The sequence below is a fragment of the Hyaena hyaena genome, unplaced genomic scaffold, assembly GCF_003009895.1.
Source record: "Hyaena hyaena isolate Hyena2069 unplaced genomic scaffold, ASM300989v1 scaffold_779, whole genome shotgun sequence".
Taxonomy (NCBI): domain Eukaryota; kingdom Metazoa; phylum Chordata; class Mammalia; order Carnivora; family Hyaenidae; genus Hyaena; species Hyaena hyaena.
Genome location: NW_024081413.1, coordinates 198,191 through 225,686, shown reverse-complemented (window position 1 = coordinate 225,686; position 27,496 = coordinate 198,191). Strand labels below are relative to the sequence as shown.

Below are 27,496 nucleotides of genomic sequence, written 5' to 3'. Positions count from 1 at the left end.
CCCCTTAATGAAGTCTTTGATCAACAGAAGTTCTTGATTTTGTTGAAGTTCATCTTATCAATCTTTTTTGATTAGTGCCTTTGAGTCCTGGTTTAAGAAATCTTTGCCTACCCCAAAGTCATGTAGATATTTCCTTGTTTTCTTCTAGAACTTTTATTATATTTTCTTTCACATTTAGGTCTATAGTATATTTCAAATTAACTTTTATATATGGTGTGACATAAAAGCCAAGGTTTATTTTCCCCATTTTTTGAAAAAACTATCCTTTCCCTACTTAATTACAGTGGTATCTTTTTCTTAAATCAGATGACTATATATGTGTGGATCTGTTTCTAGCCTCTCTTCTGTCTGATTAGTCTATTTATCTGTCTTTTTGTCAGTGTCACACCATCTTAATTATTGTAACTTTGTGGTACATCTTGATATCTGGTATTATAGGTTCTGTTACTTTTTATTATACAAGATTTCCCTGGCTATGCTAGGGTCTTTAAATCTCCATATAAAGTTTAGAATCAGCTTGTTAATTTCCACAAAATAACTTACTGGGATTTTTTTTTTATTGGCTTGCTTTGAATTTGTAGGTCAATTTGAGGGAGAATTGATATCTTAATATTGCATTTTCTAGTCATAAACATGGATCTCTTCATTTATTTTGATTTCTTTAATTTCTCCTACTAAGGTTTCATAGGTTTCATGTAAAGGTCTTGAATATATTTCATTAGATTTATCACTAGATATTTGGTATCTTTTTGTTGCTATTGTAAATGGTATTTTAAAACATTATTGTTTTCTAATATTTGCTATACCATATGCAAAAATTAATTCATGGTATATAAAAGACATAAGTGTGAAAAGATCGTTGGGTTTCTTAAACAAATATTAAACAATGTAAACCATAAAAAATCAAAACATTTTTCTATATTAAAACTAACTTTTTGGGGTGCCCAGGTGGCTCAGTTGGTTGAGTATCCAACCTCAGCTCCAGTCATGATCTCGCAGTTCATGTCGAGCCCCACATTGGGCTCTGTGCTGACAGCTCAGAGCTTGGAGGCTGTTTCAGATTCAGATTTGGATTCGGATTCTGTGTCTCCCTCTCTCTCTCTCCCCTGCTTACTCTCTCAAAAATAAATAAACATAAAAAAATTAAAATTAACTGTTTAAAAAGCACCATAGAGGGGCGCCTGGGTGGCTTAGTCGGTTAAGCGTCCGACTTTCGCTTAGGTCATGATCTCACGGTTCGTGGGTTCGAGCCCCGCGTCAGGCTCTGTGCTGACTGCCAGCTCAGAGCCTGGANTTAAAATATGAAGCAATTTCTTGGGGCGCCTGGGTGGCTTAGTCGGTTAAGCGTCCGACTTTCGCTTACGTCATGATCTCGCGGTTCGTGGGTTCGAGCCCCGGGTCAGGCTCTGTGCTGACTGCCAGCTCAGAGCCTGGAGCCTGTTTCAGAGTCTGTGTCTCCCTCTCTCTCTGACCCTCCCCTGTTCACACTGTCTCTCTCTATCCTAGAAATAAAATAAAAATATTAAAAAAAAAAAAAAGCACCATAGAAAGAGTGAAAAGACAAGCAAATGCAACATGTAGAGCTACTTTCTGTGCTGCTGTGTGGAATGGAATGGAACTTGCCCCTGTTGGCAGTCACCCCAAAGGTGAGGGGTGGCGTAGGGGAAGGGGAGGAGCAGTAATCATCCCAACTGGTAACTGGATTGTTATAGAACCAAGATTGTACTCTGTGCTCAATAAAAGCATGCTGCTGCCCAATAAATTGTAGCATTACTAAATAACTACAATAGATTTGAAACACTAAATAAATAATGATATAAAATTTAAGTGTTTGGTAGATAACCTTTATCAATTTTTAAGGATGTTCCCATCAATTCTTAGTTTGCTAAGAGGTTTTATCATGAATGGGTGCTGAGTTTTTGTCCAGTGATTTTTTTTTTTTTCTGATTCTGTTTAAATGATTATGGGAATGTTTCTCCTTTAGTCTAATATGGTGAACTATTGGTGTTACGCCAGCTTTGCATTACTGGGATAAATCCATTTTCTTTCTTTCTTCTTACTTCTTTCTTGTATAACTTTTTATTTTGGTATAAGTTCAAATTTATTAGAAAAGTTGCAAGGATAGTATAATCAACTCTCATTTACCTTTTACCCAGATTATTAGTTTGTCTTATCATTTCTGCTTTTTTTCTTTCTCTATTTAAGTATACATTATCTTCCTGAACCATTTGAGAGTTTTAAGTTGCACATGATAAGTTCCTTTACCCCTAAATATACCAGTGTGTTTCTTTTTAAGAACAAGTACATTTTCTTCCATAACTCCAGTGCAATTATCAAAAATTAGGAGATTTCACTTGGATACTATTTTGTTATCTAACCTACAGTTCTTCCTAGAAATTTGCAAATTATTCCAAAAATGTCCTTTATAACTTTTTTTCCCCTTATTTCAGGATCCAGTCCTGAATTGTGCACTGCATTTGGTGGTCACTTCTCCTTAGTCTCTTTCACATGTCACAGTTCCTCTGCCTTCTTTTTGGCTCCTTTGTCTCATGGAGGGACCGTCCTACAATAAGGTCTTCATTCCAAAGCCACTTCCCTCTCCACATCGGAACAAGAACAGCCTTCACTGAGCTCTTGCTTGACACTTCCCCTTTCTGTTTTGCTTCCCTCTTTCCCTTAGAGGTTTGTTTCCTGAAGACCATTCCTTTAATAAATCACATTTCTCCAAATTCTTTTCTCAGGCTCTGCTTCTAGGGAACTCAGTCTACAAAAATATATATGTTAGACCAAGCTCATTGATTGTTCTGTGTGAATATTCTACAATCACAGTAATTTTTCTTATCCACTTTATCTTTCAGTTTCTGAGAGATACATGTTAAAACCACCCCCTCCTATGACTATAGATTTGCTCATTTCTCCTCGATGTACTTTCATTTTGCAACATGTATGTCAAAATCATGTTGTATACATAAAGATTCATAACAATATTTCTTGGTGACATTGCTATGAAAAGTCTGCATTATTGTTACTGCTTTTCTACTGGGTTTCTCTTTTGTTTGATGTAAACAGCATCAAGCATTTGCTCCATCTATCTTTATCTCTTTGTTTTCAGCCTTCCTTTTTATATTGTTTTATGTGTATCTGTTACAAATAGCTGGAAGACATTTAGGCTGAGAGTCTATGTCTCGCAATAGATTTTTCTCATTTATTATGGTTACTGATAGGTTTGGACTTATTTTTCCCATCTTATTTTGGTGTTTTCTATTTCCTGTGATTTCTGGTTGATTCTTCTTCTTGTGTTCCTTGTCTCTCGTTGGATTGTTTACATTTTTGTTACCATCATTGTCTTCTAATAATTTGGATGTTATACATTTTATTTTTCTCATGGTTGCCCAGGAACCATTCAATGCCTCTTCATCTTCTTAGTTTTAGAATCTTGACTTGGTTTCTTTTCATAGATTTGTAGCTGGAGGAAGCCATGTAACTCTGTTCTGGACAATGAAACATAAGTGGAAGTCACAGCGAAAGCTTTTTTTTTTTTTTTTAATATTTTTATTTATTTCTAGGAGAGAGAGAGAGAGAGAGACAGCGTGAGCAGGGGAGGGTCAGAGAGAGAGGGAAACACAGACTCCGAAATAGGCTACAGGCTCTGAGCTGGCAGGCAGCACAAAGTCCGACGCGGGGCTCGAACCCATGAACCGCGAGATCATGACCTAAGCAAAAGTCGGACGCTTAACCGACTAAGCCACCCAGGCACCCCATCGAAAACTTTTTTAAAAGAGGCATATCCAACTGGGATGTCATTGTGAGCATTTACTCCTGACTTATTGCCTGACCCTTGGATGAAATTTTTGGTGCTAGAGAAGCTTTTGCACCATGATAAGGGCAAAAGTCATATTAAAGATGGAGGAGAAGGAACATAAAGGGGGCTTTGTTCTTTTTTTTTTTTAACATTTTATTTATTTTTGAGAGACAGAGTGCATGTGAGAGAGAGGGAGACAGAGAGAGGGAGACACAGAATCTAAAGCAGCCTCCAGGTTCTGAGTTGTCAGCACAGAGCCCGACTGGGGCTCGAACCCATCAACAGTAAGGTCATGACGTGAACAGAAGTCGGATGCGCAACCAACTGAGCCACCCAGGCGCCTCAAGAAGAGCTTTGTTCTGATCTATATGGTTGGGCCAATATGCCATTAAGGGATTTCTTATTGCACTAAATAAACCCTTTACAGGCTTAAACCACACTTTTTCTAGTTTTCTCTCACTTGCAGCTGAATGCATATGTAAGACATTTATACACCTGCCCAACAGATTTAGCTGTTCCACTTACATTTTTATAACAATGTCTTTCATGTCCTCTTCTAAAAGCACTTTGTCAGAAAGGCCTTCTCTGGGTCACCCTATTTAAAATTGCAAACCCCCACTATTACTAGCATCCCTGATCTGTTTTTCTACTCTGTGTTTCTTTTGCTCATAGCACCTATAGCCTTTTTACATAGAATATAAATTACTTATTATATATTATTATATTATATGATATTATATATTATAGTATTTCTCCCCCAACTTCCAAGAAAGTGGGGATTTGTATTTGTTTCATTCACTGACATATCTCTAGTGCTTATTATAGGTTATGCCATGTAAAAGGTGCTCAGTGAGCGTTTTGAGTGAATGAATGCCAAGTGTAGATTTGTATCCATGTGTTTCTCCGTAGCAGAATAAGAACCTTTACTCTCTTCTGATTTCCTTTCTCTCCTCTCTTCCTCTCCCCACCCTCCACCCTTTTTATTCCACTTATGTTCAGATCTCCTAGAATTTAATTCTAGATTGTTATGAACATTCTTGTTTTGCAGCCTGCTCGTTTAGACCTGGCAATATGTTTTACAAATGTCTTTGCTCATCAAAGCTTCTTGTAGCTCTCATATTCATTTTCCTCTGTCAGAAATATACTTTTGTTTATTTTTTTCACCAATCTGTGGATGGTAAATGTTTGAAGTCTTTGTATATCTAAAAATGTCTTTATTCATTCCCAAACTTCAATGTGATACTGTGGCTAGATACAGAATTACAGATTTGAAAAATTTCCTCAGAACTTTGAAGGTGTTGCTCCTTAGTGGTGAGGCTTTAAAAATATGTACTGATTACATTCTGGTGTAGTAATTATTGTTACTGTATATATGGTTTTATCCTAATTGGCACTCAGTAAGCCCTTTCAGTGTGAGTAATACATTCTGTTTACGTGTCTTGTCGACCATCTGTGCCAGGCACTGTGTTAAGCAATAAATGCGATAAGTTGTGACAGAGGCCTCTTCCTGGAAGAACTGACAGTGCAGTGCACGAGCGATACAAGTAACTAGCTAGCGGTGATGCACTGGACTGTGGGGCTGTGAAGTGGGAAGTACTCTAAGTATGGAGGTTATTTCTAGAGCATGGAAGAGAACATCTTGTCAAGCCGAGGGCACGTTTGTGTATGATGTGTGGCTCAGGCCTCAAGTGCCTTAGGTCTGGGTCTTGGAAGACTGGGGTTTGAGGCTCAGGTTGAGCAGAATACAATCCACACCTATTAGGTCTAACCACAGACTCTACTGATCATCAAAAAAGACAGGAAAGCATCAGGGTCCATCTGGCCTGGTGTATCTTCCTGGTGTCTCCCCTCTGTTTCTCAACAAGACAAGTCCTGAGAGGTGGCAACTGTCAGCAGCCTGTGGAGGCTCAGAAACCTCCCAGATGTGAGAAAGAGCCACCAAGAGGCTCTTAGACTTTTGTACCACATTCTCCATCCTCCAATGGAAAGTCTCTGTCATTGCCCCAAGACAGCATCTGCTGTCACGTAAGGAGTATTATGCTAGCCAGCAGGCCACACCTCACAGCCCTGGTGTTTGGAATCCATGTCCTGGAATTATTGCTGAGCCCTACTTATCCAATCTTTCTCTTCCTTTGTATAGCCTGTGTATTGGTAAGCTTCTCTGTTTATACACGCACACATTTTCTCTTTGAGTTCTATCCTTGGGGCCTTTAGCAGACAGGCCTGGCCTATCAAATTAGCACTGTGGCCTCTTAATGTCTGTTCTCCACTTTGCATCTTCTCTGGTCACTAAAGGATTTCAGGGGCTAATCTCTACTAAAAAGTGGCCCTCTGTGGGTATATCGAAGTGTTAGGTTTCAGGCTCTGAGACCTGAGAGTTTTGCACAGACCAGTGGGTGGCCAGTTTGTTTTCCATCCCCTTTGTCCAGTGAGTTGTCCACTCTCTATGCTGACAGGTTCACGAGGATACATATCACATGCAGCAGGGCCTGCAGGAGCGAGTGAAAAACTGCAAGAGGATTCGGACCGACCAACGCTCAGTGTACCTTCAGAAGGTACAGGGCCAGCAGCTGGAGCAGAAGCTGAGGCAGGCAGAGGCCTGGTTGCTGCAGCTGGGACAGTTGGCCCGCCTGGTATACTACATGATTGGCCAGAGCCTTGTGTCTATCATAGAAGAGGAGATAACCTCCTTCGTGGCCAACATCCTGCAGGTAAGGGGATACTTGGCATGTGTGGAGGCGGGGCAAGTGGTCAAGGCCAGATGGCAGACAGCAGATACTGACATGTAGCCTTACGACCTCTCCTGACCTTTCTTGACAGGCCCCAAGGCAGATACCCTTTCTCTCAGCACTGTTGGTCTTTGACGATTGTGGCCAGCTGTCTCATGAGCCATGTATTGAAAACATGATCCAGATTCTCACTGGGGGCCTGCAGTCTGTCAAGGCCTCTGCCCTGAAGGTATTCTGGATTGGTCAGGGGGGCTGGCTGCAGGAATTCCCAATTCGTATTCCCTATGTAATCAGAAGCTCTCAGCCTGGTCTGAACTCAGTTCCCTGTTTTCCGTTTCTGCCCCCTCTACTTACCTTGGTGTGAAGGTAATGGAATCTACAGACCTGAAGCCCTCCTGGGACTCCTTGTATTCTGAAGGTATTTAAGTAAGGAGATACAGGCAGGGGAGTAGGAAGGATAGAAGGATCGAGGAGAGTCACATGCACAGTGCCAGTGGCATGGCCACAGAGTCAGGCCTTAGGTGTGGATGGAGCAGCTATGACCTAGATACTGCGCACAGGTGTTGGGGGCGGGGTTAGAGAATAGGGGTGTGTCTTTGCTCACTCATGAGCATGCTTGTGTGCATGTGTATGCATGCAGTTGAGTGGAATGAGAGGTGTATGAAAGAATGTGAGTACATTGTCCTTCCTCTCATTCATCCACACTCCGTGATGAGATTTTTCTCTGTCATAATGGCGTTCTGTTTACTATAAAATTTGATTGCCAAATTAATTTTTGCTTACTTGAAGAACTCTGCTTATTTGATATTTGCTTTATTTCATACAATTCTTTTTCTTTTCATATAAAGTAGTCCATTAGTAGTGCTGAGCTTTTATGGTTACCAGTTATTATTGGCTTTCAATCCTCAAACTTTTGTAAGCCATCAGGGAGGAAATAAATGTTCCATTTCCTTTATTTCTAATACTAACCCCATTACAAATAAAGCCATGACATGCATTCAGGCACATCTGACATGTAGGTACTTACCCCCCATGGCCTTGACTCAGCTAGTATGTTTTCAGTAGGATGACTTAAAGACATGAAGTTAATTTTAGGAAATAGATGACAAGAAAGTAGAGGATTCATTGAAGGAGTAGAAGGTTCATTAAATGGTAGAGATCGTTGATATTTGTTTTACATGGTATAATGGAAAGAGATAGGGCTCTAGAACCAACATTAGTTTATTAACCGGTGAAATGGGAATTAAGTATTTTTGTTAAAGTACCTAACTTACAGCATTAAAAGAGGTGATATGTCTAGTATAGTGCTCAGTACATTGTGATACATGCTAAAGATAGTAACTTCTTACCATTATTAGTATTAAGGACTGAGATAAACCAGATATTTCACATTATTCTCTCATAGTTTATACTAATTTGTATTTTGGTATGCTGTAGTATTTTCCTTTGAATGGCAAAACAAACAAAAACCTTAAAATTTTATTCTAAATTCTAATGAAAGTGGAAAGATTCACTTGCAATGTCTTGGGTTATCCTGCGTATTTATTTATTTATTTATTTATTTATTTATTTATTTGAAAGAGAGAGAGAGCACACACAAAGAAGGGGCAGAGAAAGAGACTCTTTCTTAAGCAGGTTCCATGGTAGCCCAATGCAGGGCTTGATCCCACAATCCTGGGATCATGACCTGAGCCGAAATCAAGAGTCAGACACTCAACTGAGCCACCCAGGCACCCCTATCCCTTCTGCCTTTAAAATATCACCATGGTCTGGTTCATTTAGGGGTGAAATGTCCTGATGCTTGTTATCTTACTTTCAAATGTTTTTGGGGAAAGAGAAAAGGAGAAACAAAGCAGTGTGGAAAAATGTTAATAATTGTTGAATCAAAGTGGATAGATAAAAGGGGTTTGTAGTACCTTTAAACTTTCTTACATATTTGAGATTTTTCAAAATCAGCATTTGAAGGAAAAAAATACCAACAGGGAAAATCAAAGTAATATCATGGAGGAACTAGAGCCAAAGTTCTGATTTAGGATTTTTCTGAAGTTCTTGATGAAAATTGGAGTAGTATTTAATAAAACTATCTAGCAGTTAGAACTAGTGATATTTAAGAAACATACATCTATCTGAAAAATCTGTTACTTAAATGAGGCAAAATTTGTATTTTATTTGCATTTTAGTCAAATTACAAAATAATTTCAGTATCTCTACTTATACATAAGAACATGAAAAATCAGCCCCTTACAGTAGAAACCTACACACTGACTAGAGTCTGACCCCAGAAGAAGACTCAATCTGTTATTAATAAAATAGTTGCAACATATTTTGCATTCTTAAGCTTCATTCTCCAACATTTTCCACAGAACAGTCTTAGTACTAGAACATTTTGCAACCAAAAAGAGATGATCAGTATTGTTATCTGATGTCTTTACAATTGTTTCAGCAATTTTGAGCAGTTTAAAACTAGGAAAATACAATCGGATAATGATTTTTCTCATCTAGCAGGTGTGAAGTTCAGGAACTTACGTTAACTTTACCAAACTCAGTGCATCTTTTTCTGTTACACTGAGAAGGGACAGAGGGTTGCCCCATTTTTGTTATAAACTGTTTTCTGTATGTTTTGATTGGGGTGGTGTTTAAGTTATCATAGAGATAGAATGTGAACAATTAAACTGTCATTACTATATTTTTTGGCCAGGGGGGTGCATGTGGCAGGGAGGGTCTCTTGGGAGTGTGACACATAATAAGTATGACCAGCAAGAGGAAGAATAGAGGTAAACAGTGAGTAGATTAGGTAAGCAGTGTAACAGTGAGAAGAGAAGAGAGACTTGTTTTTCCAATCTCCCTGTAAGAAATTCTGAAGAGGTGAAAAGTTCTATAAATATATTTAACGAGAAGCTTTGCTGCTCTGTGGAAAATGTCTGAGTGACTCATTCAAGGAGACCTACAGTAATGGTCTATATTATCTGGTTTTTCACAGATTGATATTTAAAAATGCAGCTTCCAGGTTGACTTACAAATCAATATAATATATATTATATGTATATAATATATATAATATGTATTATACTGATACGTATCTATTTTAAATTGAAGCCCAAATCCCTCAGCGGTGACACATAATTTATGTTTCTTTGATTTAATTGATATCAGACTTCTTGTCATAAGCAAGCTTTATTTCACTCTTCATTTCACTTGACTATGAAGTTGCTAGTGATTCCTGTTTTGTTTTGTGGGATATTACATTCACCAAGTTGTATTAAACATACACCAGATTTTCCTTCCATGGCCCAGAATCACACATGAATGGCCTATATCGCACCATATTGCTTGAGTACTCTTGTGTGTCTTAGTACTTTCAGTCACAGTTCCTCAACCTCGTCTTGTGTTTGGGACCTCACAAAACAGAAAGTTACCAAATTCAATGGCAGAAAAGATGTAATAGCACCACACTTCACAGAAATGGAAACTAGAAAGTCAGGAAGAGAGCCTTGTCTCAAATTGCGACTTGTCCTTTTATCTCTACTTCTCTCTGTGCTTCTTCTCGGTTCCCCTGATCCTCCCCTAAAACTAGCTGGCTCTGCTTCCTTTGAACTTTCTGCTCCCTTATAACTATTGCTTCCAAATGACTCGGGCGTTCTGTGGTACCAACCCCATCCTTGACTCTAGATGATCCGTCAGTTAAGTTTTCCTGTATGTGTGACTAACGTATTTCAAGTTGTCAAGAGGGGGTGCCTGGGTGGCTCAGTGGGTTGAGTGTCCGACTTCGGCTCAGGTCATGATCTCACGGTTCGTGGGTTTGAGCCCCACATCGGGCTCTGTGTGACAGCTAGCTTGGAGCCTGGAGCCTGCTTCGGATTCTGTGTCTCCCTCTCTCTCTGACCCTCCCCTGCTCATGCTGTCTCTGTCTCTCAAAAAAAAAAAAAAATTGTCATTAGAAGGAATATGATTGATTTAGCCTACCCTATAGTGAGAACTACATATCCACATGCTCTGGCAAGGCGCATGGGTCATGGTACAAATTAGTTGGTTTTAGCTACCAGTAATAGCATATCCTCTTAGAAGGGTGTGTATGGTAGAGGAGGCCCCAGCTATGCTTGTATTGGCTATAAACATATATTATGTAGGCCTAAATGTGCAAGTTGGATTTGGATAACATGTTTCCAACCCAGAACTAGGTAGGCAAAAAGGGGAATTTATTGGCTCCCATAACTAAGAAATACATAGACGCAGCTGGATTCAGGCTGAGCTGAATTCAACAACCAGGCAATGTCATCAAGGCTTTATTTCTCTTTATTAGTCTTTTGACTTTGCTTGTGTGCTTGAATTCTGAGTCACTGAGAATACTTTCAGCTGGAAGTAACAGAAGACCTAAGAGTAGCCTAACAGTGAAAACAATTATCTCATATAATGAGAAGTCTCTGTTTCATTTTTGAGCCTTCTCAAAGGCTCAAAGTATCATCAAGTATCTCATTCTCAAAGGTCATCAAACATCATGCTCCTCACATCGGTCCCCTCTCCTTTCTGGGTTTAGCTATAGGTAAGGGCAGATCCTCTTAGAGGGGTGTGTGTGGTAGGGGAGGCTGTAATCAAGTTTCTTTGGGGCACCTGGGTGGCTCAGTCAATTGAGCGTCTGACTCCTGATTTTTGGCTCAGGTTTCATGAATGTGAGCCTTTTGTTGGGTTCTGTGCTGGCAGGCAGGGTAGAGCTTGCTTGGGATTCTCTCTCTTTCTCTGCCCCTGCTCCACTTGCACTGTCTCTGTCTCTCTCAAATAAATAGATTAAACTTTTTTAAAAAGTTTTTTTTCATCCTTAGGCTTATTGCCTTTTAATTGCAAGATAAGCTCCAGCTCCAACCATCCCATTCTTAAGCAAAATCGGGAAAGGGGAATGGACATTGGAGGGAGAGCTCTTCCTGCCCAACTTATATTTAAAAAATATTTTTAAAGGTTTTATTTTTATTATTATTTTTAAAAATAATTTTTTGTCAAATTAGCTGACATACAATGTATACAGTGTGCTCTTGATTTCTGGGATAGATTCCCATGATTAATCCCTTATATACAACACCCAGTGCTCATCCCAACAAGTGCCTTCCTCAATGCCCATCACCCATTTCCCTGCCACCTACCCCTTCCCATCAACCCTCAGTTCTCTGTATTTAAGTCTCTTATGGTTTGCCTCCCTCTCTGTTTAAAACTATTTTTCTTCTGACTCTCACATTTTGTCAGGAAAGGAAATCTTTTCCAAAAAGTCCCCAGCACACTCACTTTTACATCTCATTGTGAAAATCTAGGCCATGTGGCTACCTCCAGCAACAAGAAGGGCTGGGAAGTCAAATGGCTAACATTTCTAATTTCTCATGGAAGATGGGCTCTACCACCACAGAAGAAGGGAGAAGGGAATAGCTGTTGGGTAGTCAGCCAACATGCTTTCCAAGGTTCCAGTCTTCCATTCTCAAAACCTGACAAGCAAGAGAATTACCAGCATTCTCCACAGCACCTTTTCATACTATATTCTTTCTCTTCTAGTAATTGATATTTAATAAAACCTCATTTAATTTCAGTTCTACAAGTAACAATATATTTAAGCAGTCTTTATTGATCAGTCTGTCAGTAATTTTGTTTGTCTGAAGCTAATTCTCTTTAGATTCCCCCAGGAAGGGCTTGCTGAGGCAAAATTTTATTTCCCTTTTTGCCTGGATGCCTGAAACATTTTTTTTTCTTAAAATTCAGTAATTTTAGTAGAGTATGTCTTGCTATTGAACATTCTGAGACAGTATTCTCAGGTATGTTCTATCAAACTGTAGTTTTACATTTTTTTATTTCAGGAGAGTTTTCTTGAAGTTTTTAGTATTGATCTCTTCCTTTGCTGTGGGTATTTCTTTAGGAGCTCCTGTTACATGTATTTTAGATCCTTATCATCTATCCCAAATATTTGTCCCTTCATCTTGAAATTTTAAAAAATCTCTATTTCCTTTTTTTAAATAGTTATCCTTTTTTTTTTTTTTTTTTTACATTTTGTCTCTCTTAAGGCATTACCTGTTAAGTTTATTTGCTCTCAAATTCCTTTTTAGTTAAGTTTCCATTCTGAAATGATTTTCCCTTTATTTCTAATTCTGTCCTGAGTTCTATCAAATGATTTCTGAATTTTTCTAACTCTGATATGTGTTCTTCTTTCATGACATATAACTTTGCTAGTGTCTTTTGCCTAGTTTTGCAATGGGCTTGTTTTACTGTTTCTTGACATGTTCCCATTGTCTCTAAAGATGTTATTCTGTCCGGATTTTTTTTCTTATAAAGGTTTTGTAGGAGTTTGATGTTGATACTTTTCTGTTGCTCACCTTTGAAAAAATGGTGTTTCTGAACTTTTAGGAAGAGGCGAAGTTCAAAATGGCTTTCTAACTTCTCAGTTTCCTTTTCTATTGTTTTTCTGTAGTGTTCAAAAACTGGTGGCCAGCATTCTGAGATTTCCTGCTTCCTGTTTTGCTTTCTCTCTTCTTTTTCTTTATTGCTTCCACTCTGTATAGTTTTAATTCCACCCCCAACACTTTCTCCTTCTTGTCAAGCTTCAGTCCCAGAAGAGAGCCCTGGCCAGTTGGTTTCAGGACTTCATTGGGCATAGATAGCTTCAGTTCCTACAGACTTCATTGTTCTTGGAGTGGGCAAACTCCCTCCACTTTCACCTCCTCTTCTCAGATTGCCCCTCTGCTCCCCAGGGAATGCCTTTGGGCTGTATTGGAGTTTTCCTAGTCTCAGGTCTGTGAGTTATGTCACTGTTCCCTTCTGCTTCCTTCCCTAAAAATGATGATACCATGTAACTCTTGAGGCTGTAGGTGCCTTGTCCCCACCCACTTGTATTTTGGGGTTTGTAAGGATCTCTTAGGCCCATTTTCATTAAAATGTTATCATTGGGTTTGGGGTTTTAGTGTCTATGTGGTATGTCGCTTTTATGTCCTTTTATGTGGGAATTTGGGAGAGATTTCAAAACTGTGCTGGCACTTCCACCATTTTTCCAGAATCCCCCCTGGCATTATTTTTAAAGGGTCATTCTTTATGTTATGTGGGACAGAGACTGTAACATGTTTGAGACAAGGGCCCAAAGCAGGGAGACAAGTTAGAAGGGCATTGAAATATGAAGATCTGATGGTGACGTGGTCTGGGGCAATGGGGCAGATAGTGGTAGTGATGATGAGAGTTGGTTGGATTTTTGATATATTTTTAATGTAGACTCAATGGGGTTTTGTGATGGCTGAGTGTATTATTTGTGATGGAATAGTGAAAGATAACTCAAGTTTTTGACTAGAGCAACTGGAAGGATAGAATTCCCATTTACTGAAGTTGGAAGACTGTAGGAAGAATAATTTAGAGTAAGGGAGAAATCAGAGATCATCTTTGAGGTACATGTTAGACATCCAAGTAGAGATGTGGAATAGGCAGTTGTTTAATTGGGATTGGGATTCAGGGAGAGGTCTGACCTAGACATAAATTTGACAGCAAGTGGATGGTACTTAAAACCATGAAACTGGATGAGTTCTCCTAGAAAGTACAGATGGAGAAGAGAAGAGATCTGAGGACTGAGACTTGTTGGTGGGGAAGCACTGTATGTTTAAGTGTTGGTACTATGCATCTAATTTCTGAACATTCCAATGCTTTCCCCCCACCTTTTTTTTTTTTAAAGTTTATTTATTTATTTTGAGAAAGACAGAGACAGTGCATCTGGGGGAGGGGCGGGGGGGGGGACAGAGGACACAAAGCAGGCTCTGTGCTGACAGCAGAGAGCCCAGTGTGGGCCTCGAACTCATGAATCATGAGATCATGACTTAAGCTGAAGTAGGATGCTTAACTGACTGAGCCACCCAAGCACCCTCCCCCCCACCTTTTTGCACAAAGTTTTAACACAAATACTGAAATTGGCAATTAGCCAGTTTCTAAGAAGTTAAAGGAGAAGCCAGGCTCAAGGATATTTCTTAAGACATACTGAGGACTAGCATGTTCAATCTCTTTGCCATCTCTTCCTCTGTTCCACAGAGGCTGGAGTTCTACAAACTACATTTCCCAGATCTCCTTGCAGCTAGGTGTCGTATGTGCTTTAGATCTGCAAGAGATTTCAGTTCAAAACTAAGGTAAGAGAGAGAGAGAGGCAACACATATTCTATCCATTCTGCTGGAGGAGGTACTGTGCTTTTGTAGCTGGTAGTATTGCAGTGATATCCCAATTTGCCAGGCAGCATAGAGCCATAGATGCTCAGCCTAGAGTGCTTTTGTTTTTCAGCCCTTCTATTTGCAACTCATTTAATATTCCATAACAATTCCCTTACTGCTTATACTAACTAAATTCTGTTTTCTGAACCTGAACCATAACTAATACATTCCCTCAGTGGGTCAGTGTTTGTGATATAGATGTATATATAAACTCACACAGGAGCAGGGAGTGTGTATGTGTGTATGTATGTGTATGTGTGCATGCACGTGTGTGTGTAATGTACACATTCAGGTAGAGGGAGAGGTTGTGTGGAGGCCCAGCAGGGCACTCATGGATAATTATGGCATGTGTCCCACTAGAAGAAGACGAGGAGGAGGACTCAGACAAGGAATTCATGATGCCTAAGCTCCAGAGCCAGCCCAGCGACGCTGTGCACATCTTTTGTGGCCCGAACATAGGATTGGTGTGGCCCTGGAAGTCTCGCACAGCTACTGAAACCCTGGGGGTCCGTGGGTGCCGGTTGCGGGGTCAGTACTTGCCCCCCAATCATAAGCAGCTGCAAGAGGACCTGGACAACAATCCTCGAATCCAGCAGGCACTGACCCTGCAACAGGCCTTGCTGGAGGTGAGAACAGAAGTTTAAGGAGTGGAGTGATGCCCACTAATGCCCATCATAGCTACCCACCTCTGCCCTAAGCACCTTGTCTGCATCTAGGGCATGCTGTGGGAGGTGAAGGAATTCTGCAAGGAACATCAGTGGATGACAGGCATTCATGAGTTCCTGCAAGCCTGGGGGCCTCAGAAGCTGGAGTCCATGAGAGGTTGTCCCATCAAGAACTATATAATGCTGGTAAGCCACGTGAACATGTGGCAGACTCGTGTCTCCAACGTACCTAAGAAGTTGATCACAAAAGGCAGATTGCTGCTGCTGAACTGCCATCACATACAGGCAGAGATGGGTGAGTGCTGCTTATCCTCTTTCCTTCCCTTGCACCTTCCTTATCTCATCTGCTTGGCCCTCCTTGGGCCTGGAATGTCCTTCAAGGACTTTTGGTGAAGGTCCCTCATTGGACCTCTAGAGCCTCCCAAAGTCCCAGGTCCTGGCCCCTTCCCTTTGCAAGTAAAGGTGTGATCATTACGGAGGATAGCCTCTCCATCCATTTTGGCTCTACTTATTCCCCATACTCTTTAGGAATCCTGTTTCTGTCACCTGACACTTTCTATTTTTCTGGCATGGAAGTAGTTGAAACCAAATGTGAGTGAGAAAAATCTTAGCCTACTCCTTAGGCTAGTGAGCTCAGTTTCTTTGCAGATATTCTCAGGAATCAAGAGTGCCCCTCCCCACAGGCAGCAGAGTCCAAATTGACACTATAATTTGCATGTACAAAATGTTACTCTCCTTAACTGATGTCCTCTTACTCTGTAATCCTAACTTCTGCAGATGGCAGAAGAATGTATTTCAATTGAAAGTGAAAGCGCTTTTTGCACTTTTGATCTAATTCAGTCTATTTTGGATATTTGGTCAATTCAAAATTCGTATTACAGTTCTGGGTTGTTTTTGCTCTCAAGCGTCCTCTGCTCCTCTCCCTCCCCAAGGTGGCATCTGACATTGGAGAGGGCTGCTGGGCTGTGTGCTCTTCTTTGCTGGCTTCTGTCAACCCTCACGGAGGTGTGATACATCCCTGCCTGGTCCCTGCCCTCTTTCTGACATTGCTGCTTCTGGTGCAGCGGTGGCCTGAGCTGATGTAACTATGTGTCTCCTCTTGGCGACTAGGAACCCAGAGTGTCTACCTTTGCTAACTCAGCCCTGTGTTGGATCCAGCTGGCTTTGCAGATCCATGGGATTTTAGTCAACCCTTCACTCAATCTTCATCTTAGGCTGGCTACCCCCATAGCTTCTGCTTCAGGGTCCCTCACTCCTCTACATTGGAACCCATCCAGGCCCACTGGTTACTAACACTCCATTATCTTCTCTATCCCCTGCCATTTGGAAGTTGTGGAGGGCTTGGGAGCATGGTATTTAGCCCTCTTTCTGCTGCAACACATCATACTACAATACATCAGAGGTGATTTCTACCTTCCTGTGGGTATCTCATTGTTAGCATGTGGGCAGTCTGCAAGGTGGTATCTTCCCAAAGTTCCACATGGAAGCTGGAGCTGAAGCCCATTCTTTAATCTGTTTCCTCCTCAACAGTTTCCCTCTTGTCTCTATCTGCCCACACTAGATCAAGGCTCAGTTGTTGGTCTCCCTGGGTCACTGAGAAATCTGGTTTAAAACCTAGTTTTGGTCCTTTTTTTCCCCCCTCCCTTCCAATGGGAAGGATGTCTCATGCTATTGTTTACTGGCTAAAGCGTCTCTGCCTAGAAACTGGTCTTAGAAAGGCTCACAGTAGGGTAGATTGGGAAGCCATTGATACTTCTAGGAAACAGAAAGGTGGTTCCATTTTCTCACCTACTTCCTAACAACCAATAGGGTCTGCTTCCTGCCAAGAGCAGATTCTGTCAGACCCATGGTCCCCACGGCTGCTTGTGGGTGGGTGACCTTGGGAGGCTTTGAAAGAGCTTTCTTGAAAGTGCTTGCCTGCCTCACCCTCCTAGTCTTTACTTTTCAACAAATGAAAGCACATGCCAAATTATGTATCTTCTGGGCTGCAAACTCCTCACTTGGCCTTCCACAGCCCCACCTAAATGTATAGAGGATTCAAGCTGCCATGGGAGGAACAGGGAGGGCCTGGGGTTAGCCTGATTTCTTTCTGACCTTGGCTTTGCTTCACTGTTGTTCAGGAAGTCTCTTTTCTTTCTAGTTAGATTCTTAGTCCTTAGTCCAAGATCAGTTGGTCTCTTCAAGAAGAACACATGGAAAGAGAGAAACATGGGGCTCAGAATCCTGACTCTGCTTTTCACTAGTTTGTGTGACCTCAGATCACTGACCTTCAGTTAAATTCTTTGTAACATGGACATGACAATGCAGGGTTATGATAAGGAAGAGTAAATGAGATATTTTTTGCAGTGTTTCTAGCACTGAATAAGACATGCAATAAGTGCTTAATATTTTCACTTAACCTTATCCCCTTTTGTCTACTCTCATCCTTGTGATCTAATTTTGTCTACTTGTCCTCCAACTCTGTTCTTCTGCCTGGGCTTCCCTGAACTGTGAATGACATTATTATTCACTCTTCTGAGTTAGTGTTAATCCTTTATTCTTCCCTTTCCCTAACTCTACCACATCCAACTTGTCTCCAAATCCCTCCTATCCTTCTACCTCCTAAATATCTCTCAATTCTGTTTTCCCATCCGGTCTCTAACTTCTAACCCCCAGCAGCCCTGGTATTTTCAGTCTATCGCTGATTTACACCATACGATGTCGCTGTTGAGCTCCTTTTTTACCATCACCTGCCTGATGCTGCTGGTCTAAAAAGCAGCACAATTGCAACTGCCTAGCTACTGTATGAGGCCACAGGGATAGTCTGAAAAAGTAAGTTCTCTTCCTTGCATTCTGTTCAACCTTGGATGCCCCTCCATGGCTTCCCCCTCTCTCAGTTTTCTCCGAGAAATACCACCACTGGTTCTTGGTATTGAGTCCTATTGGTTACTTCCTTCAAGGCTCCAGATGGGTCATACCCAGTGTGTCTCAGTTATCTGTCCCTGGAACCTCACTTTCTAGTTGCAGAGATGCTCATAAAGGATTAGTCAGTTTATTTTCACCCCTCCAAATATAAAATAAAACAGAATGGCGCCAGGCTGCATCAGTTTGAATCTTTGCCCTGCCACTGTGTGATATATTTTTTAAGTTTTTATTTAAATTCCAGGTAGTTAACATACAGCAAAATATTAGCTTCAGGTGTACAATATAGTGATTCAACACTTCCATACATCACCCGGCGCTCATCACAAGTGTACTTCTTAATCTCCATCACCTGGTTAACCAATCCAGGTTTCTTCTCTATTATAGTTAAGAGTCTGTTTCTTGATTTGCCTCTCTTTCTCTTTTTATTTTTCCCTTTGCTCATTTGTTTTGTTTCTTATATTCCATATAGGAGTGAAAACATATTGTATTTGTCTCTCTCCAATTTATTTCACTTAGCATAATATTCTCTAGCTCCATCCATATTGTTGCACATGACAAGATTTCATTCCTTTTATGGCTGAATAATATGATATGATATAATTTGTATAACAAATTATATAATATATAATATAATAATATTTTACTCTATATACACACACACACCACATCTTTGTCTATTCATCAATGGATGGATACTTGGGCTGCTTCCATAATTTGGCTATTGTAGATAATGCTGCTATAAACACTGTGATGCATGTATCCCTTTGAATTAGTGTTTTTGTATATTTTGAGTAAATGCTCAGTAGTATGATTGCTGGATCATAAGGTAGATCTATTTTTAACTTTTTGAAGAACCTCCACACTGTTTTCCAAAGTGGCTACAACAGTTTGCATTCCTACCAACAGTGTAATTGAGTTCCCCTTTCTCCACATCCTCACCAAGACTTGTTGTTTCTCATGTTGTTGATTTTAGCCATTCTGACAGATGTGAGGTGATACCTCATTATAGTTCATATTTGCATTTCACTGATGATAAGTGATGTTGAGCATCTTTTTATGTGCCTTTTGGCCATCTGAATGCCTTTTTTGGAAAAATGTCTATTTGTGTATTCTGCCTGTTTCTTAATTGGATTATTCATTTTTGGAGTGTTATGCTTTCAAGTTCTTTGTATATTTATATATTTTATATTTATCAGATATGTCATTTGCAAATATCATCTCCATTTTGTAAGATGCCTTTTAGCTTTGTTGATTGTTTTCCTTTGCTGTGCAGAAGCTTTTTATTTTCATGAAGTCCCAATAGTTTATTTTTGCTTTTGTTTCTCTTGCCTCAAGAGACATATCTAGAAAGAAGTTGCTATGGCTGATGTCACAGAGGCTACTGCCTGTATTCTCTTCTAGGATTTTTATGGTTTCAGGTCTTACATGTAGGTCTTCAATTCATTTTGAATTTATTTTTCTGTATGGCATAAGAATAGTCTCGTTTCACTTTTTTGCATGTAGCTGTCCAGTTTTCCCACACTTCTTGTTGAAGAGACAGTATTTTTCCCATTGAATATTCTTTCCTGCTTTATTGCAGATTAATTGACCATACAGCTGTGGGTTCATTTCTGGGTTTTCTGTAATGTTCCATTGATCTATGTGTCTATTTTTATGCTGGTATCATTCTGCTTTGATTACTACAGCATTGTAATGTAACTTGAAGTCTGGAATTATGATGCCTCTAGCTTTGCTTTTCTTTTTGAAGGTTGCCTTAGCTATTCTGGGGCTTTTGTGTTTCTATACGAACTTTAGGATTGTTTATTCTAGCTCTGTGAAAGGTGCTATTGGTATTTTGATAGGGATTGCATTAAATATGTAGATTGCTTTAGGTAGTATAGACATTTTAACAGTATTTGTTCATCCAATCCACAAGCGTGGAATGTCTTTCCATTTCTTTGTGTCATCTTCAGTTTCTTTCATCAGTGTTTTATAGTTTTCAGAGTACAGATCTTTCACCTCTTTGGTTAAGTCTATTCTTAGGTATCTTATTGTTTTCGGTGCAGTTGTAAATGGGATTGATTCCTTAACTTCTCTGTCTGCTGTTTCATTATTGATGTATAGAATGCAATAGATTTCTGTATGTTGATTTTGTATCCTGTAAATTAACTGAATTTGTCAGTTCTAGCAGTTTTTTGGTGGTCTTTTGGGTTTTCTTTTTTTAATTTTTTAAAAGTTTGTATATTTTGAGAGAGAGAGCCCGTGCATGCATGTGAGTAGGGGAGGGGCAGGAGAAAGGGAGAGAGATTGAATCCCAAGCAGTCTCTGCACTATCAGTGCAGAGCTCAATGTTGGGGGTTGGGGAGGGCATGGGGAATTAAACTCAGGAACCATGAGATTATGACCTGAGCTGAAATCAAGTGTTGAAATTGAGTTTGGACGCTCAAGTGACTATGCCACCCAAATGCCCCTCAGGTTTTGTGTATATATAGTATCATGCCATCTACAAATGGTGAAGTGAAAGTTTTACTTCTTCCTTGGCTATTTGGATGTCTTCTTATTTCCTTTTGTTGTGCTAGGACTTCCAGTACTATGGACATCCCTGTCTTGTTCTTGACTCTAGTGGAAAACCACTCACTTTCCCCTCCATTTAGGATGATATTAGCTGTCAGTTTTTCATATATGGCCTTTATTATATTGAGGTGTGTTCCCTCTAAACCTACCTACTTTGTTAAGGATTTTATCATGAATGGATGTTATACTTTGTCAAATGCTTTTCCTGCATCTAATGAAATGATCATATGGTTCTCTTTTATTAATGTAATGTTTCACATTGATTAATCTGTGAATATTGAACCACCTTTGCAACCAGGAATAAATCCCACTTGATTGAGGTGAATGATTTCTTTTTGAGGTGAATGCTTTTTTTTAATGAATTGTTGGATTTGGTTTAATAGTATTTTATTGAGAATTTTTGCACATGTGTTAATCAGGGATATTGGCCTGCAGTTCTCTTTTTTAGTAGTGTCTTAATCTGGTTTTGGTGTCAGAGTAATGCAGGCTTTATAGAATGAATTTAGAAGTTTTCCTTCCTTTTCTATTTTTTGGAATAGTTTGAGAAGAATATTCTTTAAATATTTGGTAGAATTTGCCTATGAAGCCTTCTGTTCCTGGACTTTTGTTGACATTGTGTGATATTGATAAAGCTATTTAACCTGAAGCTTGGTTTGCTTATCTGTAAAACAGGGACAATAATAGCATCTACCTCAAAGGGTTTTGTGAGGATTGAAAGGATTAATATAGGCAAAGTAGATGACATTGTATATGGCATGTAGTAAGCAAGCATTCTATACTGTATTTCCTGGTATACTGCATATCATATTTCTATATTGCATTTTGCTGTCCTGAGCGTATTTTAGCATCTCTGAACTTAAGAGGTGTATTATGATTGATGGCATGTCAGAGTTTAGATGGCATTGATTTTTTCTTTTTGCGTGGTATATAAAATAATGATGCTTCTTATAATCAGTGGTATTTTAGTGGTGTTAGTGATTTGGTGAGGCATCATACTAGTGCTATTCCTGCCCTTAGAAACAGTGGAGTTGCTTATATCACCAAAGGCAGCCTCCAATATTACCTTTTAAGCCCCATGTCCACCTGATAGCTTCTTTTTTTTTTATCTTTAAAAGCAAAAGGCAGATTACACATTTTTTTAAAGATTTTTTAAAACATTTATTTATTTTTAAATAAAGGCCGAGAGAGACAGAGCACTAGTGGGAGAGTAGCAGAGAGAGAGAAAGGGAGACACAGAATATGAAGCAGGCTCCAGGCTCTGAGCTGTCAGCACCGAGCCCCATGTGGGGCTCAAACCCAGGAACCATGAGATCATGACCTGCGCCAAAGTAGGATGCCCAGCTGACTAAGCCACCCAGGTGCCCTGAGATTACACATTTTTCTTGCTACCTCTTCTACTAGAACAAAGCCACTACGACTTCCCAAACAGAAAACTTTTATCTGGATAGGCTCTTCTACTATTCGTGAGCACATTATACCCATGCCTTTGCACATGCTCCTTCATCTGCTTGGTGTGCCTTTGCCCCCTGGAGCATTAGCTACTCAGTGCATTCAGCTCCAGTGTTCCCTCCTGGAAGAGGTCTTTCCCAGCCTCCTCATGCCTCCTCCCCTTTCACTATGTCAGGCTGGGAACTTGCAGTGCATTTATCACACTGGTTTGGAATTGTCCATTTGTTTGTCTGTCTCTGCCACCATGTTGTAAACTTCTGAGGGTGGGAACATTTTCTGTCTCATCCACTCACTCTGGTCTCCTGGTGTCCCGCACAGCCTTTAGTAGCTGTGGATAGCTGTGGCTAGCACCAGTGGATAGCAGCTGACCAGACACTGGACAGGAGTCCAGTAAGTGTTCACTGAGTCAGGGAATGAATTTGTGGTCTGGCTTCCCCATTACCTCTCCCCCACTGTGGACCCACAGCGCTTGCCCAGTACCCCCTTCTCTTTCTAACACCGAACCCCCTCCTGTCTTCAGAATCCAAGCTGGATAGCATCAGGAAGGACATTCTTACACATGTGCAGAATGAGTGCTGGACCCGCAGTCAGCAACTAATAACGGAGCTCACAGATTTCACGGAGGCCTTCCAAACCATCAACTCAGATATTCATATCATTGCACAGTGCTCCCAGAAGGTGGGCTCTTCCCATGCTTCCTTCCCAGCTTATCCGGGGGCCCATCTCGCTCACATGCTCAACACGCTCTCTTCAAATCTCTGCTGAGCTCCCAATGGGGCTTGATGCTTTTTTTTATGCTCATGTATGCAATCTGCCCTTACTAACTCTCATCCTGTTCTCATGGCCCTCAGTTTCCACATGTCAGGGAGAAGCCCTGGTGTGATGAGAGACTCTCTATGACAGTCAGCTAGGGATCTATCACCCTGTCATCAGGATAATGACTTGGTGGGGGAGGAGCCTGCTATCTTCACAAAGACCTAGGTCAGACAGGATCTGATCCCACAGTGCCCCGGTCCCAGTTGGGTAAAGGCGGCTGCTGGAGTCTGGGGCCCCTAGAAGGTGGGAGTGCCCCTCAGGATGAGCCCAAAATGGTGCACAGGGCTGTGGGGGTGCTGGTCTCATGCTGTAGCCTCTGCAGTTGAACAAGGCCAACGAGCAGTACGCGGAGCTGGAGAAGCGAATGGAATACGTACGGGCACTCCACGAACTCATCCGCAACCACTTTAGCCTCTTTAGTGCTGAGAATGAGGCTTTGGACATCTCGGTGAGAAGGCAGTTGAGGATGTCACCCATGCCTCCCAGTCCCCGTCCCTCCCCCACAACTGCACCTACCTGACTGCACTCCGCTTGCCCCACAGCTACTGGATGTGTGGGAGGCATTTCAATTTGAAAAAAGCCAGGCCTCAGAGTTCCTGCTCAGCAAGAGACATTCCATCGTGCCCAAGCTGCAGCAGCTGATAGCAGCCGCACTTGTGGAGCTGGAAGGCCTGATTGAGAAGGCCCTCTCTGGCCCCTTCATGGACCCTGCGCAAGAACAGAAGAGCATGGAGCGCCAGCTCATCTCCCTGGAGCGTCAGTTCCAGAACACAGCCAGCCACCTCAGTGAACTGCACCATGCCTATGCCACCTTCACTGGTACTGAGGATCCCTGCCCCCTCCACCACCATCCTGTGAGAGACCCTCCAACTGAGATAAGGGTCTTATGTCCTGAGTGTCCCTAAGCAGGTCTCAGGAATCACATACCTTCATTTTAGTCTCTTTTACAAATGAAAATTATAGGACAGAATCTTCGTATATTGACTATGTTAAGGGCTCTGCTTGGAGTAGGAAGACAGAGGGCTTATAGTCTGGTAGAGAAGGCAGATCAGTGAATGTTCCATTAGACTATGATGGGGCTGGAGGGCTAAAAGCCTGTGCAGGGGAAATGCAAAGTTGCCCTCATTATAGTTCTTAGCTGATTCAACCCAGTCCTGTACCAGGATGCAGGTCCCAGATACAAATAGGTCTTGAGCACTGGGTGTTATGTGGAAACTAATTTGACAATAAACTATTTGTAAAAAAAAAAAAAAAAATAGGTCTTGATAAGCCTTAGCCAGTGCTTCCAGCCCATGTGGTATAGAGGGGCAGCTGCTGAGGGTCTCTCTGAACCACAGGAGAAGACCAGGGAAAACTATTGGTCTTAGCCCTCTGTACAAAGGTGAAGCTAGACTGGTTCTCTTCTGCACATAAAGAACTTTGGGGCTCAAGTTTCACTTTTCAGATTCAGTCACTTCTTTTGGTTCCTTTTATCCCCTGGAAGGGCACACTGCTTCTGAGTTGCCCCCTGGCCAACTACCAACTATTACCAACTCTGTCTATGGGCATCCCTAGTTCCAGGACTGTTTGGCCAATTGTAGGGTGGAGAGGACACCTTGGGACCATCCTCAAGTAAGGGACTTTTTTCTTCGGCCAAGTATGGAGAGACCCTGTAACTGATATAGACCACAAACCTTGAACTTTCCTCTGGGGATTGAGGATGTTTGTGAAAAGGCGGAGTAGAGGCCTCAAGCCTTATGATGCTAGGCCCAGAAAGTCCCAGAGCATGCTTTTAGTTCCATTGTCCATCCCTAGCTCTTCACCAAACCCCCAGCTTTTTTTTTTTTTTAATGTTTTATTTATTTCTGAGAGAGAGAGAGAGAGACAGCATGAGCAGGGGAGGGTCAGAGAGAGGGGGAGATACAGAATCTGAAACAGGCTCCAGACTCTGAGCTAGCTGTCAGCACAGGGCCAGAAGCGGGGGCTCAAACCCACAAACCGTGAGATCATGACCTGAGCCGAAGTCGGACACTTAACCAACCAACTGAGCCACCCAGGCACCCCACCAAACTCCCAGCTTTTGTTAAAATAATCCAGAACCTTAAAGGTAGATTATTAATACTATTCTTTATTTTCCATTATGTATCTTTTATTTTACTCAATACTTTTTATCAAAAAAGTTTATTTTCAGAGAGAGAGAGAGAGAGCACAAGTGGAGGAGGGGTAGAGAGAGAGGGAGAGAGAGAGAGAATCCCGAGAAGGTTTCACACCATCAGCACAGAGCCTGACACGGGACCTGAACCCACGAACAGTGAGATCAGGACCTGAGCCAGAATCAAGAGTCAGACACTTAACTGACTGAGCCTCCTTGGCACCCCAATTTTACTCAGTACTTTTGACATTTGCTTGGTTTTATAACCAAGTTATCAACTATTTTCACATCTAAGGTTCACTAGTTTTGTTTTCCCACTACCATTTTTTTTTAATTGATGTGGTTAACAACCAGTGTTAGAGTAGTTTCAGGTGTACAAGCTAGTGATTTCTGCTTTTTGTTTTATTTATTTACTGGTTTTGTTTTTTCAGATTCCACACATGATTGATATCACATGGTATTTGTCTCTCTCTGTCTGACTCATTTCATTTAGCATAATGCCCACTAGGTCCATCCATATTGTTGTACTACCTTTTTTAGAAATAACACATCTTTTCATTATTTTCATCCTTTACTTATGTCGTGGTGATATTTATTTTTCCAAGAAGGGAGTTGGAAGTGTTAAAATTTCTAAGTTCTTTATGCCTAGAATGACTTTACAATGTCCTTGTATCACAGATTGGGTAAATATTGAATTCTGAAGTCACAAACATTTTTTCTCCAAACTTAAGATATTGCATCATTGCCTTCTGATATTTAGCATTGTGGGCAAATCTGCTCTCAATCTGATTTTTTTTTCCTGGGTAGGTAATCTGTTTATCAGTTATTTGATAATGGCTCTTATATTTGCTCTGGTCTCCTTCCAGAATTCATACTTGTATATTGGATTTTCTGGATCTCCTCCATTTCTTTTATCTTCATCATCACTTGTTCCTTTATTCTGAATTTTGAGGAAATATCATGAGCTTGTCTTATAAACCTCCACTTCCTGTGGAATCTACTCTGTAATTTCCATTGCATTTAGAAATACACACATACTGTATGTATACGCATGCTTATGTGCACATGTATATGTATATGTGTACACATATGTGTATATATACCTGAGTGTATTTCCTAGCCCTGTGTGCTGAAGAGACTAAGAAGCAAAGACACTCCAACAGCAAGAAGCAACTTTGTGCCCTGGTCTTAGTTGCTAATATCATTCCCTACCAGGGCTTCTCAGAGAGTGGGTGACCCCAGGGCTGTCACAGGTTAGGTACACGATGAGCCTTTCTGACACAGGGCCTGAAATCATGAACTGTGAGATCATGACCTGAGTCAAAATCAAGAGTCAAACCTTAACTGACTGAGCCACCCTCGCACCCCTTAACAAATGGTATCTTTTTAATCCAGAAAGTAATAATGGAGAAATTGGGCAACATTTTGACCAGTTGATAAGAGTTAGCATCAGCAGTGAGGGACAGATAGACATCATGTGCCTTCAGACATGATACCCAGAGGACACAACTATTCAGTAGTTCAGCTGAGAATGAATAACTTCAGTCATGAAGAGAATCATACAAACACAACATGAGGAACTTTCTGTTAACGAAAAGGGGGAGAAAGGGGTCAGTATACTTCAAAAAAGTCTATTAGAAAAGATGAAGGCGGTGGGGAATGTTGTAGATTTAAAAAAGTTAAAGAGACATGACAAGTAAATGGAGTACTTGATCCTGGACTGGATACTGTACTTGAGGGGAAAAAATGCTATATAGGACCTTATTAGGTCAACTGACAACATTGGAACATGGACTATAGATTAAAAAATTGTATCAATGTAATATATGAAGTTGATAAGTATAGTTATATAAAAAATCCCTATTCTTAAGGAATACACAGTATTTGGGGGATAAATAGGGCCATGATATATGTAACTTACCCTTAAATATCTCAGTAAAGAATTATGTGTTGGTGTATACATACTGCATACACACACAGAGCCTATAAACACAAGCAATAAAGAAAATGGGTAAAATGTTAACAAATGGTATACAGATATTCTATTTACTGCTTTTTCTTGCAACTTTAAAAAATTTGAAATCACTTCTAAATAAAAAGTTTTAAGATGCAGTGAAACTTACTCAGTAGATACCACAGCAAATGTCTGTCAGAGGATATTTGCTGTTAATCCTCAAGTTTGTCTTTGTCTTCTCATGTGTCTGGAGATACAATGCCTGCTCTTTTCTTACAAAGGAAGTTC

General features: G+C 40.7%; 1 protein-coding gene across 1 annotated transcript in view; it reads left to right on the top strand.

Moving 5' to 3' along the window:
- DNHD1 (dynein heavy chain domain 1) overlaps positions 1-27,496 on the top strand; it is a 78,072-nt gene that overhangs the window by 14,853 nt on the left and 35,723 nt on the right. The window contains 8 exon segments of the mRNA XM_039218861.1: positions 6,259-6,513; positions 6,623-6,760; positions 6,898-6,949; positions 15,097-15,362; positions 15,453-15,696; positions 22,828-22,985; positions 23,446-23,613; positions 23,615-23,942. Of these exon segments, the coding sequence (XP_039074792.1) occupies positions 6,259-6,513; positions 6,623-6,760; positions 6,898-6,949; positions 15,097-15,362; positions 15,453-15,696; positions 22,828-22,985; positions 23,446-23,613; positions 23,615-23,942 (1,609 nt within the window).